At 30.6% G+C, this 18,666-nt stretch overlaps 3 protein-coding genes across 3 annotated transcripts in view; all 3 read right to left on the reverse strand.

The window, feature by feature from the left end:
• Positions 1 to 1,823: 1,823 nt before the first annotated feature.
• On the reverse strand, positions 1,824 to 7,119 carry LOAG_18266 (CK1/WORM6 protein kinase; the record flags this gene model as incomplete). The annotated part of the gene is made up of 7 exons (XM_020450929.1): positions 1,824 to 2,096; positions 2,187 to 2,350; positions 2,457 to 2,628; positions 2,819 to 2,939; positions 3,125 to 3,279; positions 3,622 to 3,739; positions 6,914 to 7,119. 7 exons carry the CDS (start codon positions 7,117 to 7,119, stop codon positions 1,824 to 1,826), a joined length of 1,209 nt encoding a protein of 402 aa, XP_020305340.1.
• Positions 7,120 to 8,123: 1,004 nt separating this feature from the next.
• Positions 8,124 to 10,333, reverse strand: LOAG_06017 (CMGC/CDK/CDK10 protein kinase; the record flags this gene model as incomplete). The annotated part of the gene is made up of 8 exons (XM_020447040.1): positions 8,124 to 8,214; positions 8,408 to 8,628; positions 8,725 to 8,857; positions 8,969 to 9,081; positions 9,225 to 9,322; positions 9,435 to 9,606; positions 9,712 to 9,828; positions 10,244 to 10,333. The coding sequence occupies 8 exons, from the start codon at positions 10,331 to 10,333 to the stop codon at positions 8,124 to 8,126; spliced, it is 1,035 nt and encodes a 344-aa protein (XP_020302688.1).
• A 1,257-nt stretch (positions 10,334 to 11,590) lies between these two features.
• The window catches only part of LOAG_18267 (CBR-MTM-3 protein), an 8,460-nt gene continuing 1,384 nt past the window's right edge, over positions 11,591 to 18,666 (reverse strand). The window contains exons 2-16 of the mRNA XM_020450930.1: positions 17,696 to 17,925; positions 17,318 to 17,429; positions 16,967 to 17,097; positions 16,532 to 16,764; positions 16,326 to 16,427; positions 16,000 to 16,206; positions 15,685 to 15,785; positions 15,430 to 15,609; positions 14,901 to 15,167; positions 14,545 to 14,681; positions 14,184 to 14,322; positions 13,941 to 14,021; positions 13,244 to 13,303; positions 12,890 to 13,077; positions 11,591 to 12,700 (exon numbers count right to left, since the gene is read on the reverse strand). Coding sequence (XP_020305341.1) covers positions 12,442 to 12,700; positions 12,890 to 13,077; positions 13,244 to 13,303; positions 13,941 to 14,021; positions 14,184 to 14,322; positions 14,545 to 14,681; positions 14,901 to 15,167; positions 15,430 to 15,609; positions 15,685 to 15,785; positions 16,000 to 16,206; positions 16,326 to 16,427; positions 16,532 to 16,764; positions 16,967 to 17,097; positions 17,318 to 17,429; positions 17,696 to 17,925 — 2,427 coding nt within the window. The 3' untranslated portion in view covers positions 11,591 to 12,441. The remainder of the gene's footprint in view (positions 12,701 to 12,889; positions 13,078 to 13,243; positions 13,304 to 13,940; positions 14,022 to 14,183; positions 14,323 to 14,544; positions 14,682 to 14,900; positions 15,168 to 15,429; positions 15,610 to 15,684; positions 15,786 to 15,999; positions 16,207 to 16,325; positions 16,428 to 16,531; positions 16,765 to 16,966; positions 17,098 to 17,317; positions 17,430 to 17,695; positions 17,926 to 18,666) is intronic.

Raw genomic sequence — 18,666 nt, forward strand, 5'->3', positions numbered from 1 at the left:
TTATTTTTTTTTTTTTTTTTTTTGGAAATTTTTTCACAAAATTAATTACTCAAAATTCCCTATGTGTAAATTTGACAAAATTTTAGAAAATTATAATTTAATAAAAATTTTTAATTTCACGATCTCTATTTGAGTGAAACAAAAATGTCACTCAATGGTTATTGCATATTTTCACTATCCATTTTCCATACAATGACATATATGTATGATATTTGTTTATTGTCACCTCTATTATCATATTATTATTGCCCTTTTTGAAAATTGATAGATCCAATTATTTACATTGTAACATTGGCATTACTTCTTTTCATATATAATCCTAAATCCTATAATTAGCGTAATTAAATATTTGCCATCAGAAATGAAAGATTCGATTTTTCGCTAAAGTAAAATATATTGCAAAAAGTTTTTTGTAACACATTTATTTTATCCATAATTTGTAAAATTTTATAAATCATATGAAATATTTATTATAATTTATATTTCCAATTTCTTCCATTTCCCTTTATTTAATTTTTCTTAAAAAAAAAAAAAAAAAAAACGAAAGAAATAATTCCAGAAGAAAATATCTATTTTTAATTTTGATATTTCAAATATTTGACGATCAAAAAACCTGTAATAGTTCAAATAAAATTATGCGATACATTGATAAACAAATGATCATTATCATTATTGTTATTAATGGATGTTACAGAGTTACTATCATGATTGTTTCAGTTCAATGATGACTACTAAAGTGATCCGGTTCTGTTCGGGAAGAATTATGCAATTGATAGGATTGAAAGTGGTACAGGGTGACACCATTCCTGTGCAAAAATTACATTCTTGTCTGTTTGATCGAAATTGAATTACATCACCTTTAATGCGTTCATTTAAACTTTTATAGAGGGGGGTTTTTTTTCCTTTTTTTTTTCTTCTATATGGGAGAGGAAAAATACGGAAAGTTTTTCGTATTTAATGATTAAAATTGCATAGGAATGTGAATTAAAAAAAAAAAAAAAGCAAAGAAACTCGAATTATATAATCGGAAATATAAATTGGAAAAGAATGAATGATAGCCAATGAGTAGTGATATATTATTGAATTACTACTACTAATTGAGGGGACCAATATAAGTTTACGTTTTTTTCTTTTCTTTTTGAAAATAAAAAAAATAAAAGAGAGAAAATTAAAATTTACAGTTACACTTTAATGATATTCAAATTTTGATGCTAAATATCATGAAATACTAATTGTACAAATGATGTCTAAAGTTAATGCTAACTTATATCATAGCTACTTTTATTTTTATTTAAAGGTAGCAATTCTTGATTTATTCTTCTTTACTAAGTTTAAAATTTGCAAATATCATAATTGCAAGGTAAATTTGTAACTGAGATGATTACTTCAACGATTTCTTTAATTAGAAGAATTCATGATGCTTTCATGTACTCTTTTTATTAAAGAAGCCGCTGAAGAACGATTAACTTAATTCAGGCTTCATGTCCTACTTCAACTTCAATATCATATTTGCTACAAAACTTATTGTTCAGAAAATTTACCTCCCTTATGATATCAAATTTTGCATATCGAAAATATGGATAGGTAAACAGGTAAGATGATGACGATAGGTAATTTTGACATCAAATACCTTGATAACCAATAAATCGAACTAATTCTGCAAACAACGAGAAAATATGCTTGTTCACTTGTTGTTATACTATTATTATATGTATTGCAGTGAAAAATTAATTATCTTCATAAAAATATCATTGTAAAATTAAAATAATTTAAAATATTTATCATGATATATTGACCCATTGTGGTTGTAAAGATTACCATTGCTATTGATGATTTTGATTTGGTCGTAATGTTGATATTGCTGTTGATAGTACAGGTGTAGACAATGATGATGTTAATGATTGCTGCAATTGTTTTTGCTGATCTTTAACATTTGTTATTTCAGGTTCTTTCTGATTCATTCTCATTACATCTTCTTTAATAGCTTTTTCGCATTCTACATCCGATGATATGCTTCTTGTTGTAGATCGTGTAGATGTCATATCTTCATCCCAATCAAATCGTGAATTAAGTTCTAATTTCCATTCTTTTTTAATCTAAATTTTAATACATTATGATATCATTCCTTATTAATAATACAATAATCAATAAAATATTTCATAATTATAAACAAATGATATACTTACATCCATTAATATATCCATAAATTCATGATAATTTGGACTATCCTCAAATACTAGTTCATCGATCATTTCCATTAATGTTTCATATTGCTTCGGGCATTGATGAAGAAATTGTGCTCGACCTATATCACGAGCCATCATTTTAGCTGCTTGTACACCAGCACGTTCTGTATATGATAATAATTTAATTTTAAAAAAAAAAGAAACTTAATTATAGTAAAATAATTACTATCAAGATATCAACAATAATTAATTGATAATAATATTATTTACCAGAAACATATCGCCATGGTAAGGAGCCACGAGTAATTTCAACGAGCAAATAAAACCATGATTCCAGATCATCTCGTCTTGCTAAATCAAGCCTTAAATGTGCTTTCAATGAGCCATATCGTGTTGTACCTCGCCATCCTACTTCACCACGTGATGGAAGTAATTTACCATTCTGTAAAATTTGAAAAGAATAGAAAAAAATAAAAAATGCTTGAAATGGATCATATGTTGAAATTTAAATTTGTTAAAATTTTGTTAAAAAATTTTTAAATTTGTTAAAAATTCAACATTTTTCATCACTATTGATATATTTTCATCATTGCTATCATCTCTTAATGCATATATCTTTTTATCAATCTTACCTTATTAATGTATTTCTTTGCAAGACCAAAATCAATCAAAAATATCGTTTTGTGTTGTTGATTCTCTCGTAAACCAACCATAAAATTACCAGGCTTAATATCACGTGATATAAAATGACTCCTGTAATAAAAGATATTTTAACTCTTAACAATATAGATAATTTAAAGATTAATAAAAAGAAAAAAAATTCTAGATGGAAATTAAAATGGTAATATTAGTTTATTGTTCCTAGAAATAAAAAATATTAATTAAAGGATGTAATTAAACAACTATTCTGATTAGCAATTTCTAAAAGGATAACTAACAAATGTAATTCCTCTATAGCTTTCAATGTTTGCAAGCCTATTTGTATTGCAGTACATAGCGAGAAACGTCTGTTAATTTGCTCATTGCGTAATTTATGCAAATCTTTTCCCAGCAATGGTATTACAATGAAAATATAATCTGGTTTCTCGATACCCTGATAAGTTCCATAAAATTTCAATCATTTAAAATTAAAATAAAATTTTAAAATTTACTCTTTAAATAGATGTTTTTTTTTTTTTTGAAAATTCGTTCCAAATTCAGAATTTTATTTGTTAAACATATAAATTATTGACATGACAATTTATCAAAAGCAGTTGATCGTAGATTATTTGTAATCTTTGCATAGCTTAATTGAAGATAATAAAGCTTTTTGATTAGAATGAAAATCAGTGCAATGCATGCACGAAGTTCATGACTTCCTCAAACTTCAAATTTATAGAAATTCTTTAAAATCCTTTAAAGCAACTTTTTATTTTTTTTAAAAAAAAGAACTTACATAATCGATCAGCTCGCAAATATGTTGACTGCGTCGTCGTGCTGCAGCACGCATAACACTTGCTTCAATGTGTAGCATTGATTTACTATATTTTTCCACTTTTAAAGCTACACGATGTCTGCAATCTTATCATTTCTTCTTGATAAGTGATATTATTCAAATTTATGAAAAATAAAAAAAAATTCACAAAATCTTAAATTTGATAAATGATTGAATTGAGAAGGTAAATTTAGATTAGAATGGGAATGAGACAGAATTAAAAAAATGGGACAGTCACCAAGGATTAGGCTAGTCTAGTATTACTAGCTTATCTGAATTCCTTAACTGGCTCATTGAATAAATGAATGAATGGAAAATAAGATGAAGGAAAGTAATACTATCGTATGCTCTTCAGAAGATATTTCACGATAGAATTACAGGAAGATAATAAAATTTTCATAGCAATGATAATTTATATGTGATTAAAATCAATGACATTTATTAAATATCACGCTAGGCTAGAAAAATAGAATGATGAAAGCAGAGATAAAACTGAAAAAGATCAATCATCAAAGACTACGATAGTATTTCATACTTGTATTTCAAAAATGGCGTTAATTATTATTGTTGTAATTACAGTATAAAAAGATATGGAATTGATTTTACATTTAAGAAATGATTGTCACAAATCATCACATAAAACTTTGGCATTGGCATTTAAGAAATGATTATCAGAAGTTATCAGATAAAACTTTGACATTTAAGAAATGATTATCACAAATCACCAGATAAAACTTTAACATTTAAGAAATGATTATCAGAAGTTATCAGATAAAACTTTGACATCCAATTATATGATTATCAGAAATTACCAGGTAAAACTTTAACATCTAAAAAAATGATAATCAGAGATATTATACATCACAAGATAAATGAGTTGGAATAACAAAATTTTATCATTCTTCCTAATGACGAATGAAAATGATACAATAATTCTAATAATTTGAATTTTCAATGATATGATTTTAACTCCTAGAATGCTCTTTAAACATTGATTATTCTCTACCTTTTTTTTTTTTCCGATATCAAATTATCAACATTATTATTACTCACTCTTTCAAATTGCTATTTTAAATTAACATCCATTAAGCTTTCTTTTTTTTTTTGTCCATTTTATTTCTGACATAATTGGTCATCTATTCACTCTCCTAATGAATCTCAATTACATTATGAATTTGTCACCCACTAAATTACATAGGTATGTTTAATCTAATAAACTTCAACGATAATATTATTTAAATAATCAAATAGAGGAATTATATCATTTAATCACATTTTAATTTTAATTTAATTAATATTATCTGCATTCATATTAACAGGATAGTAATTTAGAAAAAAAAATCTTAGAAATGCTATGAGTAAATTTTTAAAAATTCAATATGAATTTTCAAACTTGGCTATTTGACATTAAACTTAGCCAAGTTTAATAAAAAAAAAAAAGGATGACATAGGAATATGATGTAATGCGGAAGTTTTCATCAAATATTGTTAATTTAGCTAATATTAAATCAAAGATTTCACGTATGTAAGCAATATGTAAAAGAGAGATGATTCCACGTAAATACGTAAGTTACTTCACGTTTTTAATTATCTAAAGTCTATGAAATAGAAATATATTGCAATTATTTGAAATCATTTATCATTTTTCTTCTATTCGCTAAATTTTAAAATAATTTTCAATCATTAGCTAATAAATTTTCCGGAAAAAAAAAACGATGAATAACGTAACCGGATAAGTACTAATACGATTCAAGAGAGTTATTTAGCAAATGGCAATGAGTAGGAAGGAATTTGAATATCCTGTACTGCAAAAACTTTTGCTACACACGTGATACGTGTCGAAATTCACGTGTAGAAAAAAAAAGGCAAAGTTTAGTTTGCTTTTTTTTTTTTACACATGAATTTTTACAAAGAATACGTATTCTTATCATATTGTAATATCGAATTCGTTATTAATGCTATCATACTTACGCATATATTATTATTAATATAATATATATGATAATATTAATTACAATATTAATTAATTACGCTACAGTCGCGAAAGATAGTTAAAAGAGAGATGAATGTTTTATATAAAATGATTTCAACGTATTCATTGGTCTAGAAAAAAAAAAAAAAAATCATATCCATTAAATGTTAATATTTCTTTAAACTAACCTTAGTATTATGGTTTGACAGATATATCATTACAATTAAACTCCTCATCTGATACTATTTTCCATGGGAGTCATTAAAGCACTAAATAGTTTAATTTAAATCGAAAAATTTCAAAACATATATTTGAGCTAAGCTTAAGATACCTGCATTACAATATGTACTACCGTGAATCATTTTATCAATTCAACAGATAACATCACCTCAGTGAAAATTTTTCACCTGATACTATCTTCGATGTGAGTCATTAAATCATTGAGTAGTTTAAGTTGAACCAAAATTGATGTAAGTCATTAAATCATTGAGTAGTTTAAGTTGAACCAAAATTAATATGAGTCATTAAATCATTGAGTGGTTTATGTTGAACCAAAATTGATGTAAGTCATTAAATCATTGAGTAGTTTAAGTTGAACCAAAATTAATATGAGTCATTAAATCATTGAGTGGTTTATGTTGAACCAAAATTGATGTAAGTCATTAAATCATTGAGTAGTTTAAGTTGAACCAAAATTAATATTAGTCATTAAATCATTGAGTGATTTATGTTGAACCAAAACTTTCCAAACACATATAACATTTTATTTCTAATTTTACTGAATAAATAAAAAAAATTATTCATACTTATGAATAGAAAATGATAATGTAAATATTATAACATAAAAATGGGATGGAATGATAGATAATAAAGGTTGAAGAAAGAATGTGATAAAAGTTAATGAAGAAGATTCTAAAAATGAATAGATACAAAGAATAATGTATGGAATATTTTATCTTTGCTTAATTTAGACTAAACAAAATAGGTTCATTAATTAGTAGCTTGAATTGATGATCATAGCTATCATTCGTTCCAATTGGAATGATCACTTCTAAGAAACAAATTATCTCAACCTTAATCAATCATTCCATCTATTCTTCCAATTACTTATTAACTAATACATAAAAAATAAGATTGATCTGCTGATGATATATGAAAATTGTGATAATATAATGTATAAAAAAAAAAAAGAAATTAAAAATGATTACCTATAAGCTTAATGAAAGAAAATCCAATTAGAAATGGTTACCTATAAAGTTAATTGGAGAAAATTCAACTAACCCATTAGCAGTTTCACTTTCATATACAGTACCATAACCACCTTCACCAATAATCTTATATAGCTGATAGGTATGTAGATTACTTTTCACCAATTCCTTCAATTTCGGTAAACGATCCTTTCCAATGGAGCATGTGACAGTTGATGGTTGATGTGACGGAGGTGGTGGTGGTGGTGCAAGTGGTATGGATGCTACACCAACCGTCATTAAAAAAAAAGAAAAGAAAACTTAATGTTTATTATTTGTCACGGAAGGCTAATAATTTATGTAAATTTGACACTAAAAATGAGAACAAAAGCCAGCATTAACCAGAAAGCTGGCACTATTCAATCATAGTAAAATAGAACAATGAAATTATCGAAGGGAAATTACCGCCTTTTAAATGCAACTTTCCTCATCAAGAAATTTGCATTAAGAAAATATAAATCGTAAAAAACAAATTCAAATCCTATTTAATTTGTCAAAAATATCGCAAACATAAAGAGAGATACATTGAATATATTGCTAATACCATGAGATGAATCTTTTTACAGCTGTAATTGTTTAGATATGGGAAAATACAATTAAATAATACCGAAAGGAAACAATTAATTCAAATTTAAGTTTTGAGAAATAAACAAACAATCAATTGTGTAATTAATGAATTATTCACGTCTAGCATTCCGATGATTTGAATTATTTGATTAAAGTTTGTTTACAGTTTAACCTTATGCAGTAATTGTTTTTATCTTAAATGGAATGAGTTCACATTTAATAAACACTAGCAACAGTATAAAGCATTTGATCCAATAAATTTGAGAATAGGAAATGAACAGAAGTGATTTGTTTTCCAGTTTGAGATTTCCATAATGATTAATCCATCGTCTATTAAATATCATGATTTCAATGAGGTAAGAAATAAAATGTAATAAACAATGTTATTTTATTTAAACTAATTCAATTCTTCACTTGAAACTTTTTCGAGAATAAAAAATCGAGAATTTCAAGTTCTGAATATTCTTGATTTGTTATCAAACTTTCTCTTCCGAAGTTGATTACAACCAAGTGCAAAACAAATAAGATTTTATAAGGAGATGTAACATCTTTGACAATAATTCTAATCAAAAGTTATATCCAAAGACAACCCATCACAATTCGTTTTTATTAGCATATATGTGTACGAATGAATTGAATCACCTAAATGGTCGTGATAATATCACTTATTGCTATAATCATTGCTTTTTTTTACGTTTTCGATTTCGGTGCTGCGGAAATGATGGCATCATGCTTGCATCACATGGATACGGAGGTTCATTGAAATATCTGAAAGTTTGAAAAATTTTTTCTAAATTACCTCAGATCACTTTTCTTTACAATTGCTCTTCATCCCAAAACTTCTTATTTAACTTCCCCAACCAATCAAAAATATGACGATAATACCTAATTTTGGTATTCATTTGTAAAAAGCAAAAAAAAAAAAAAGAAAAACTGAAATTTTTGAGACATAATTTTATACCTAGAACGTAGTGCATCCTTTGCACAAATTCTGAGAGATGGATCATAAGTGAAGAAGCCATTTAACAGTTGCAGGCAACTATCACTAGCACGTTCCATCACACATTTTAACCTATTGTACGGTTGGGAGCGTAACTGGAAATTACGCAAAACAGGCAACTCCTCGATTCCTTTCCATATCTTTTCTGTCGGAGTACCAAGCAAATCGATTATTCTGTTAATCTGTTAATGTGTCTTAAGTTCGACAAATTATCGACAAGCATTTAACAAAATGATCAAAAATTATACATTATTGATTGAGAGCGCAATATAGACTACCTGATCAAGTTCGGTTTTCCCTGGTAAAAGAGGTCGGTGTATGAGTAATTCTCCAAGAATGCACCCTGTTGCCCACATATCAACACCGGTACTTTGTTCTTTTGCACCAAATAATAATTCCGGACTACGGTACCTGCAAAACTCTGAATTATAGAATTTTCTTCGAATTTTCGAGAATTAAACAGGACAGAAAGAGCCTTTCTATTGCTCGAAATATTTTTACTCAAATTATTCGGAATTTTACCATAAAGTAACAACTCTTGGTGTCATCTGCTTGGAAGGTTCTCCGAACGTTCGCGCTAATCCAAAATCAGCAACTTTCAAACAACCATCGTCTGTTAAGAGAAGATTAGACACCTATAAAACGATTAGATACCTGTAAAACGAATTTAAACTGTAATTGCCGGATCGAGAAATTAAGAAAGTTTAAGTAATAAACGTAAAAATTTCTTGGTAAATGTCAGGAAAAACTGAAAAAAATAAAAGGAGTTAAAATGAACCTTCAAATCTCGATGAACTACGTGTTTTCCGTGCAAATAAACCAAAGCTTTTAGTAACTGCATTACAATGCATTTAACTTGTGGTTCTGTAAATGGTACTCGCATATTGTCCAACAATGACGCCAAATCATGAAATAATTGATCAGTATGCCTGTATCCGTATTTTTCGTCACCCACTTGGCTTTTCAAAAATTAAAATTACCTGAGTACAATATTCCATAACCAAGAAAATTGAAGTCAACTGTTGCCCTACTACGATTTCCTTCAACTGAACGATATTTTTGTGATGCAAACTCATGAGTAAATGAATTTCACGAATTGCTGATATTGAAATTCCGTTCTCTTCACTTTTCTCATCCATTCTTACCTTTTTCAGTGCTATCTAAAACAAACACCAGAAAATAAATGAAATTTCAAGATCAACATTGAGCTCTCAACCTCACTAAGGTTTCAAACAAACTGATAGAAGGAGGATAAGATAGAATACAATTTCTCCAGTTTTCACATCCTTGGCCCTGTATACAATGCCATATGTACCCTCACCAATCCGATTCATTTTTTCGAATTCATTTACTGACCGACATCCTCCATAACCAATCTTGTCCTGAAAATATATAAAATGACACCATGACTTTTCCACATCTATTGAAAGCATCTTTACTTGAATAATTTTTGAATTTCCATTCCCAATAACAGCACCTTTTTTAGGAGCCTTATTTATTGCCATGAAGAATAGAAAAAAAAGCGTAAATTTCAGCATCCTTCAAACGTATATCAATCTCTAATTTAATGGTTCTATATCACTGAATTAACTGGCATACATAGAGTCACACTTCCAGGTTCACAATGTTGACATAACATATGACAATCTCACAAGTTTAGCAGCACCTCTCTGATTTTCTACCTCATATCAGGAAAAATCACCTGTAAGTAATTATAATATATAATTCTAACAGGATTATTTTCAAACATTCCAGGCTAATCATAGAATTTACATCATCGCAATAAACAGAAAAAACCTTTGAAAAAGTGGTATTCTCCAGATTAAACACCGAAACAATTTGCACCATTGATGATGAAGAACCCAATTGATGTGCTTCATCTCCCATCAAGCTGCAATATTCTACCTTATTGAATATTTAGTTGGTGGAAACGCTGAACGCAAATGAATAAGTCGTTTCTAAAATAATAAATTACATTTTTAATTCACTAAACACACCAAGCACTCATTAGTTCGTCAATATTGCTATATCTTTTCATTTATAATGACCTAATTCATTCTTCTTTCTACATTTCTACTTTTGAAATTCAGATTGCAAATTAAGTATAAATGAATAAGCAATTCTAAAAATACAAATATTAAAAAACTATCAGATCAGCGCAATATTTCACATACAGCATCGAATTCCCATAGAAACTAACTTCAACCCTCCAATAAAATTTAATAATTAACACTTGCAAGGACTATGAATTAAATTGGAATAAACAAATTTATTGTTCGTTCCCAACACGTGACGACACTAGATAAGTGAATATGTGGATGGATAAGTGGATACAGTGGATACAATTTAGATAAGTCACATTCTAAATAAAGTGAGGTAATGCTGTCACAGCTGTTTCAATAAAAGTCAAACCCGCGTTGTGCAAGTCAAAAAGAAAAGCTTCAATGTGAACTGATCATTTCGAAAAAAAAGTTCGAACTAATGGAAAAAAGATGAAATGAGCATGATGCATACTTACTGTACAATACATACTTTCCAGTTAGAATGATTTGTTAATTACTTGTTCCATCTCAGATTATTCGTCTGAATTTCTTACCTTATCTCTTCATTTTGCATTCTTCTAAACAATTTACAACTTACAATTCCATATTATACAGTCTTTCTTCTCTCAAATCATTCAATATTAGAATTGATCTGCCAATGATGCCAACTGCTAATGCAATATGCAACACAGATCCAGTAATCATTTCAATTCATCCTATCAATCTATATTTCGATATTTATGTTAACATATACCGCATAAGTCTCATAATTTGTTTTAAACTAGTGTTAGCGGTAAATGTAATGCACAAGGAATAATACATTCTTTCACATAACGCTTCCACTCATAACTTCACTAATCATGTTGATAGTAATAATTACAAATCATTACTTGCTTTACAATGTTTTTGACATGAATGAGATATTGGTGATAAATTTTGGAATATATCGTTAAATCTTCAAATACTTTAGCACTGTATCAAGTATAGCATTCAAGCTTGTTATCGTTACTTCTTTTGATTACGACGAACTTGTATATACAGTAAAGCGATAGCTATCGCACTACTAAAGCACGCATAACACATATTACTTTTTTTTTTTATTCGCCAAACAATGAATAGAAATAAAGAGTAAAATGAGTGATATTTCCCTTTACTTTTAATAAATAACACCGAAAAATGGTGTGAATAATTTGGAAATAAAACATAGGGAAAGGAACAATTAATTAGAAAGCCAACTAAAACAATTCGCAGCGAGATCTTCGGCTCAAATCTTTTGTTATAGAATATCCTTCGAAGATCTGAAAGAAAAATTGAAATCCAACGACGAACTAAACAACAAACAAACGATGAATTTGAGCACTGCACGTAACAATAAAAACATTCAAAAAAATTAATTATCCAAAAAAAAAACAATTAAAGAATGCCCGAACGATTATTTTCACATCCAAATGATTTCAAATCCCGAGCAAAAAAAGAAAAAAAAACAGGAAAACAAGAAAAAAATGGCGATACCATAGTTGTCGCAGACATCACAAGCAAAAATCAGAAAGTGCTAGAGTTAATCAGATGAAATTCTTCTGGTCTCATCATTTATCCCATGAAAACATTATACAATGAACTTTTTGCACGTGAATTACGAAGGAATCAAGAAGTCACAATAATCAGACTTACAAAATCGTACAGAATGGATCTTATGGCTCTTAGCAGAGAGATATAAACAGAAACACTTTTCGGTATCTCTTGAAGGTAAAAGATGGATGAAATACTGAACTGTTAGTATGATAAATGTGCCGCCCCGAACTAACTTCTGGATTTCACACCTGAGGCTGGAACGTTTAGGGGATGTATACGAAGCAGTGTCTTTACCATCTGACCCTCGTTCTCGTTGCATAGTTCGTCGCACTGATCGTCTCTTTCCTAGATACACTTGAGACATACTTTCCGAAGCAAATTTCATCCAAAGATCGCTGAGCTAACGCTACCACCATTCACGGCAGTTTCTGATGGGTTTTTCGTCATTAAAACGCCATTTCTCTTGGAAGTCAATGATGTTGTTGGTGTCTCTGATGGTACTGCATAAAACTGACTTGATCGTGCTTTTATCATTAACTCGTAGCACCTGTTGCACACGCGCACATTCCCACCTTTATTTTCGTATACTCGAAAAAAAGTACGTTTCGAACACGAAGAACAAAATATTCCTCCACAATTCCTGGAAACAAATGAGAAATGATTCTGGTAACCAAAAACTTTGATTACTCTGCTGTGAACAAAGCTATACATATAGAATCACAATATTCAACAATTCATGACAAAACCAAAGTGGTAAAGCTCCTAAACCTATTTCATCGCCTTCATCGCACAGGTTAGCCTCTGAACACAAAGGGAACGATAGACTAACCTGCAATGATGTCTTCGATTGCTTAGGTAGTAGAAGGTTCCCTGGCAACTCATGCATTTTTGTGAGGCATCATCCATTAACCACCCTTTCGAACCGTATGAAATATCCGCAACATCGTCTTTTTCAACAACCGACATATTTGAAAGATCTGACTCCACAGAACACGATGCACTATTGCTCTCACCGAACTTAAATTTACAGCACTTAAGTTTCTTTAATGAGTCAACGGAAATATAATGAAAAAATCCGAATACTTTGTCAAGGTAGGAAAAGGGAGATAATGAACCGGCGTCAGCCTCAACTTACGATTAATGAATCCGTCCCGGGTGACTCGCCACTAATTCCATAACTTACTTTCTGCATTTCTTCCTTTTTCAATTGTCCAAGTTTTTCTTGCAATATATCAATACACTCCTGAATTACAATTCAAAAAAATGTACAAATTGCTTCTCATCTCATTTCTCATAATTTACAGGATATACTGTGCCTTTGATAAGCATTTCAAACCGAACAACGCAAAATCTATTTCCTTTAAGCTCTAGTGGATAATTGTTTCAAAAAGGCTAAATAAAGAGAGAATTGTGTTTCACTTTACAAAAAACAGTAAAAAAATATTAATTTTCATATCTATAATCATACAAAAAATCCTATTCGCTTTCCTTTCGGTTTAACCTTTTTTACTATAATATGAATAATATTTTTTGGCAATATCAAAATATTAAAAGTAAAATACATCAGAGAACAACAACGTGCTAATAGTTGTGCGAACAACACAAGGGGAAAGAAAGACGAAATGTTGAAAACGAAAATCTCCAGATTTGTTAGACAAATTTAAGTCCTTTTCCCTCACTATTCGTTGTTAACTATCGGCTAAAATGAGTTAGAGAATGGCAGGTCCACTAATCTGAATCCTCAGCTCGGTAATCGCTTTCTTCAAATCCGAGAAACTTTCTTCGTTCAAGTAGCATTCTTATCTGCGCCTAAGAATAACTATTGCATCAGATATGCACTCTCGACAAAGTGAAACAAATAAATACTAGGAACTGCCCACCTGTAACTTTTCGAATTTCTCACGGGTCCTTTCTTCGCGTATTTCTAAAACTTTCGTCAAACCATCGCAATCTACTTCCCTCTGCAAAGTCAAAGAAAGTGTAGAACCCTAGGTGGATAGGGTATAATGCGTAACATCCTATCGAAGATTTTTCTTTTCAATCTTTTTGAGATTATGAATTTAGCAAATGAATTTTGGGTTGTAGTTAATTACAGTTCAATACTTCCAGGAACAAGAGCTTACAGCGATAGTACTGCGATCTCTTTCACGATATAATGCGAACGATAAATCATTTTCGTCGGGTCGTGCATAATCCGTTTCACTTGAAACTGATGTTCGAATATTGCTGTTGTGAAATTGAGCATGTGTATTTCCAGCAAAACTGTAAGAGAAATGGGTGATTTACACGTTGTGAAGAGCAAAGCTGCAGACTTGGTTGACTATGTCATAAAAATCTATAAAGTTTAATTTTTATCTTAGGACATAGAGATATACCGATTTATACCAACATACAAGAGATATAATACTGTAAGCGGCAATGGAAATTTTTGAGCGGAACTGATTTAAGTACGAAAGTTATAATAATTAAGTAACAAAGATATACGATGTATTTGATGATCCCTGGCATACACCAGTATCCGTATTGGAAAGACTTTCCGCAGAATGGGCTCTATTCAAACTGATACGATCGACTTCACTATGTTGACTTGCACCCATTCCTGAGTTTGACAGTGTCTGTTCCTGTAAAACGAGACGTTATTAAACTTATTAGCCTACTGATAGCACTGAAAACCAGTCACAGCACATCTAGCAAAATATAGAAAAAAAAGAGTGTTCATTTTTTGAAATATAAATTTCAAACTTTGGTTTCTGACAAAATTTGCAAATTCCTTTACGAGTGCATAATTAAGTATATGTGGCAACAAATAAAAATGATTAAAAATAAGCAACACAACTAACATTAATCAATCTTTCGATAGCAGGTCCAATATAAAGTTGCTTCCAGATATGAAGATCCTCAATATGTAAAGATGTATGGAGTCGTTGATTGCTTTTCCCAGGACTATAAATAACATTACCATATTCCGGCTTGGATTCATCCAAAAACGTCCAAAGCGAAAGTGTTTCTGCATCTTCCGTATCTTTATTCCAGTTTTCTCGCTCAGATTGACTGTTCCAAAGGAATGTCCCAAATAATCCGGAATAACAATGAACAGCTAATTTTGTCTAAAAAAAAAGAACCATTGGAGCAGTCAGAACTAAGAATCGTCCAAAAATATTTAAAGTAAAAGCAAAGTTAAAAAAAATTTGTCAACCACCAAACTATTCCTCAGCAAGTTTAACGGTTGACAACTTTTTCCGACAAACTATTTTTTGCAAATGCGGCAATACCAGTTTAAGACTGAAATGGTATGGTTCAATTTTTTTTTGAGTCGCATTATCACCTGAACCTCAACTACTTAGAAAAAGGATTGCAAAAAGTTCTTACCAAATAACTTAAAGTGAACTGAAAGGCATCTGGAAACAACTGATGTAACTGGTGAACACAGTCAAGCCATTGCAAAAAGACTGGTGATGATTCCCCACTGACGCTACTACGCGTACCTGTGCGATCAGCAAATTTGTGTCCGAAACCAATCCAGTCACGACAAACCAATACTTTGAAACCCTGAAGCATTGCATTAAGAATAAAAATGAAAAACCTGGTGAAACCCACAAATTTATTTGCACTTGAAGTGCTCACCTCAAAAGTCCTATAATATGGATCAGCAATTATTTTCGTAAGTGTGACAATTTGCGTCGTTCGATCCCAACCATCTGTGCAATGAACCAGAACTGATCGTCCTATAAAAAAAAAATGCACCGATTTCAAGAAGGAATAAGCAATCGAATATTCTGATATCTACTTTGCAAATTTTAATTCATTTAAATTTGAGAATCCTGCAGACTTTATAGCCTTTCCTTTTGTTTGACTCACTAAAACGTATCAGCTTTTATTCGTTTCATGTTTAGCGAAATTATTAGAATCAAATACGAAATTTGTAGAAGTAAAACTAACCATCATCGACAAGTGCTTTTACGCATTTCTGTGCGGTATCAATGAGACTTATAAGGTACTGCAGCCAAAAAGTGGACTGAATTGATTGAAGGGTAGTGTTGTGATCTTGAGGACCAGCAAGGACAGTTCTCAGCTTATGAAAACTACTTCGGATTTCGTGGATATTAGCTAATCCACAAAAGATGACCTCCGTTTGCTGATAATACTCTGGAAGCAGTACACTTCTGATAATGACATATAAAATTCCATCTATTAAAAATGCTGCTTAATAATGAGTTCCCTCCTGTTATGATAAAAAAACGCCAAACATGAAATCGGAAATAAACCTTCTGACTCGGCTCCACCACCTTTTACCACTCGATTTGCAAGGGCTGCAGTATATGAACGACAGTCCACTATTAACAACTTTCGAGACGACGGTCCTGCAACTGTTTCCGCAAACCGATAACACAGATTTTTATATTTCATATAACTATAAAATTATGATATAAATTGAAGTATAAATCAATCGATATTTCGGCAACAAACTTACTTCCATTAACAGCTTTTCTAGCACATTCCAACAGCTTTTCATCTAATGGAAATCGATAGTTGAAAATACCACAACATGGTTGACTGCTGCGTAATAAGACGGATTCATTTTTGGCGCAACACCAAACCGCAGCCGGAAATCGAGCATTATTCCGAGCAGCACACGCTCGACGCAATTCATCATCCGTTATATCATTTGGAACTATAACTGACTTCGGATATGTTGCACATAGTCTGAAAAAATCTATTTGATTTGAATGAAGAAATTTTAGCACTGAAAAATACACTCCTTCTTCCATGCATTGCTTGGCACTTCTCATCTTTGACCATTTCACTGAATTCCAAGCAAGGATTTTTCAGTGAATGAGAATACAAATCTCGATTGACAGTAACTGAGGCAAGTTTTAAAAGGCTTCTAAGAGGAACAAGAACATACGAATAATCAGCATTAGCTTCTGAAACTCTCCAAGAACGAGGATTGTAATTGAGCCGCAGGAATTCTTTTTGTGCTGAGCACTCAGAATCAGCTGTTTCTTTGCGAAATTTAAGCCAACCAGGGAGTTGAGCCTAAAATAAAAGACGAAATGGTTCGAAAAAAATTAGAGTGGAATCGATAGATAAATCATTAGACCACTAAAATAACGTCAAATCTAGCAGAAAAAATCATGACATGAACCAGAACTTTGGTTCTTTAAATTATATCTATTATTCGCCATTCTTTTAAAATCTATCCTTTGGCTATGCGTTAGTCTGTTGACAACAAAAATCACTTCACTTGAGAAGATACCTTTGCAGCTTTGGCAAACTGCCATGCAAAAACATCGTTTGTAGCAATATTATAAGTCGCTTTTTGCAATCTTTTATGCAGTTCCACTTGCACCTCGCTTGCACACCTCAACCTTAAAAAGAACTAATTATTAACAAAAATTAAGTCGACTACATTTTATAAGAATTAGATTTTTTGTACTGCACCCTGTGGCAGCTATTGCGTAACGCTTACCTCTAAGAAGCACCCTCAAAATCATGAGAAATGAAATCGTACACCAATGTTAGTTTCTCTTCGACCCAGGATTTCCAGCCAGCTTTACATACATTTACCATATCTACTAAAAGTCTTCAATCTCCAAGAATGTCTTACCTTTTAATTAATTTCAGTCAATAATACCTGCATATTCGGCCAAATTTGCATGCAATCTGTATTCCATATGGATCGCCAGACCAGAATTCAACTGTATCAACACTCAAAAGTGGAATAATTGCCAGAGCGTTTTTTACACGATCCAGTATTACAATTCGATAATTGGTTATGTAAACAGTACCGGAACCGGTATCCATAGTTGATTCCAGTAATTCTCCAGGAACAGCACCAACCGGAAGTGTTTCTGACATTTTAGCCTAAACATTTAATGGTTTTTCCAGATATAACGAAACTTGTAAAATGTACACAATTTCGTAACTCAGGATTAATTTGACTAAGTTATAAGTAAAAACTACGTCGGGATTTGAAAGAATTGTTGCGTGATAAAACATGCATCATATTTTAGACAAAATCCTCAATTTCATAAATACTTATTACTAAAACCCATCAGATTGAGAAAAAGAGAAACGTGAAGCTTCCACTACTTACAACATTGACTGGAAGTAATTGCTCCATTCCTAAAATCCTAATTATCGCGGACAAAAACATTTCAGCCAACATTCTCTTATGACACTCCTAGTAAAGTGATATTGAAATGCAAAAACAAGGAACAAGCAAATAAAATATGGCGGGTAATATATTGTTCCCGTATTATTGCCCCACCTTACAACTGCACCAAGAAATAAAGCAAGGATAGGAATACCTAAGGGGGAAAAAATATAAAAAAAACAAACAATACTGTCCTCTCGTAACTGCTATCCATTACAATATGAGGCATGTTATATGAAAAAGTCATATCAGAAAAAAAAAAAACAAGCTTGTCCACAATTTCTTTTCATCTGCATCAAAATGTCTTAAATCTTGAAAAAGGCGGATGTTAATGTAAAATGTCGACCACTTTACGTATCGAAAGAAACAAATAAAGGTCACCGCTGTTTTAAATATATGTATATATATATATATATATATATATATATATATATATATATATATATATA

This window comes from Loa loa (genome assembly GCF_000183805.2).
Source record: "Loa loa unplaced genomic scaffold supercont3.242, whole genome shotgun sequence".
Lineage (NCBI taxonomy): Eukaryota > Metazoa > Nematoda > Chromadorea > Rhabditida > Onchocercidae > Loa > Loa loa.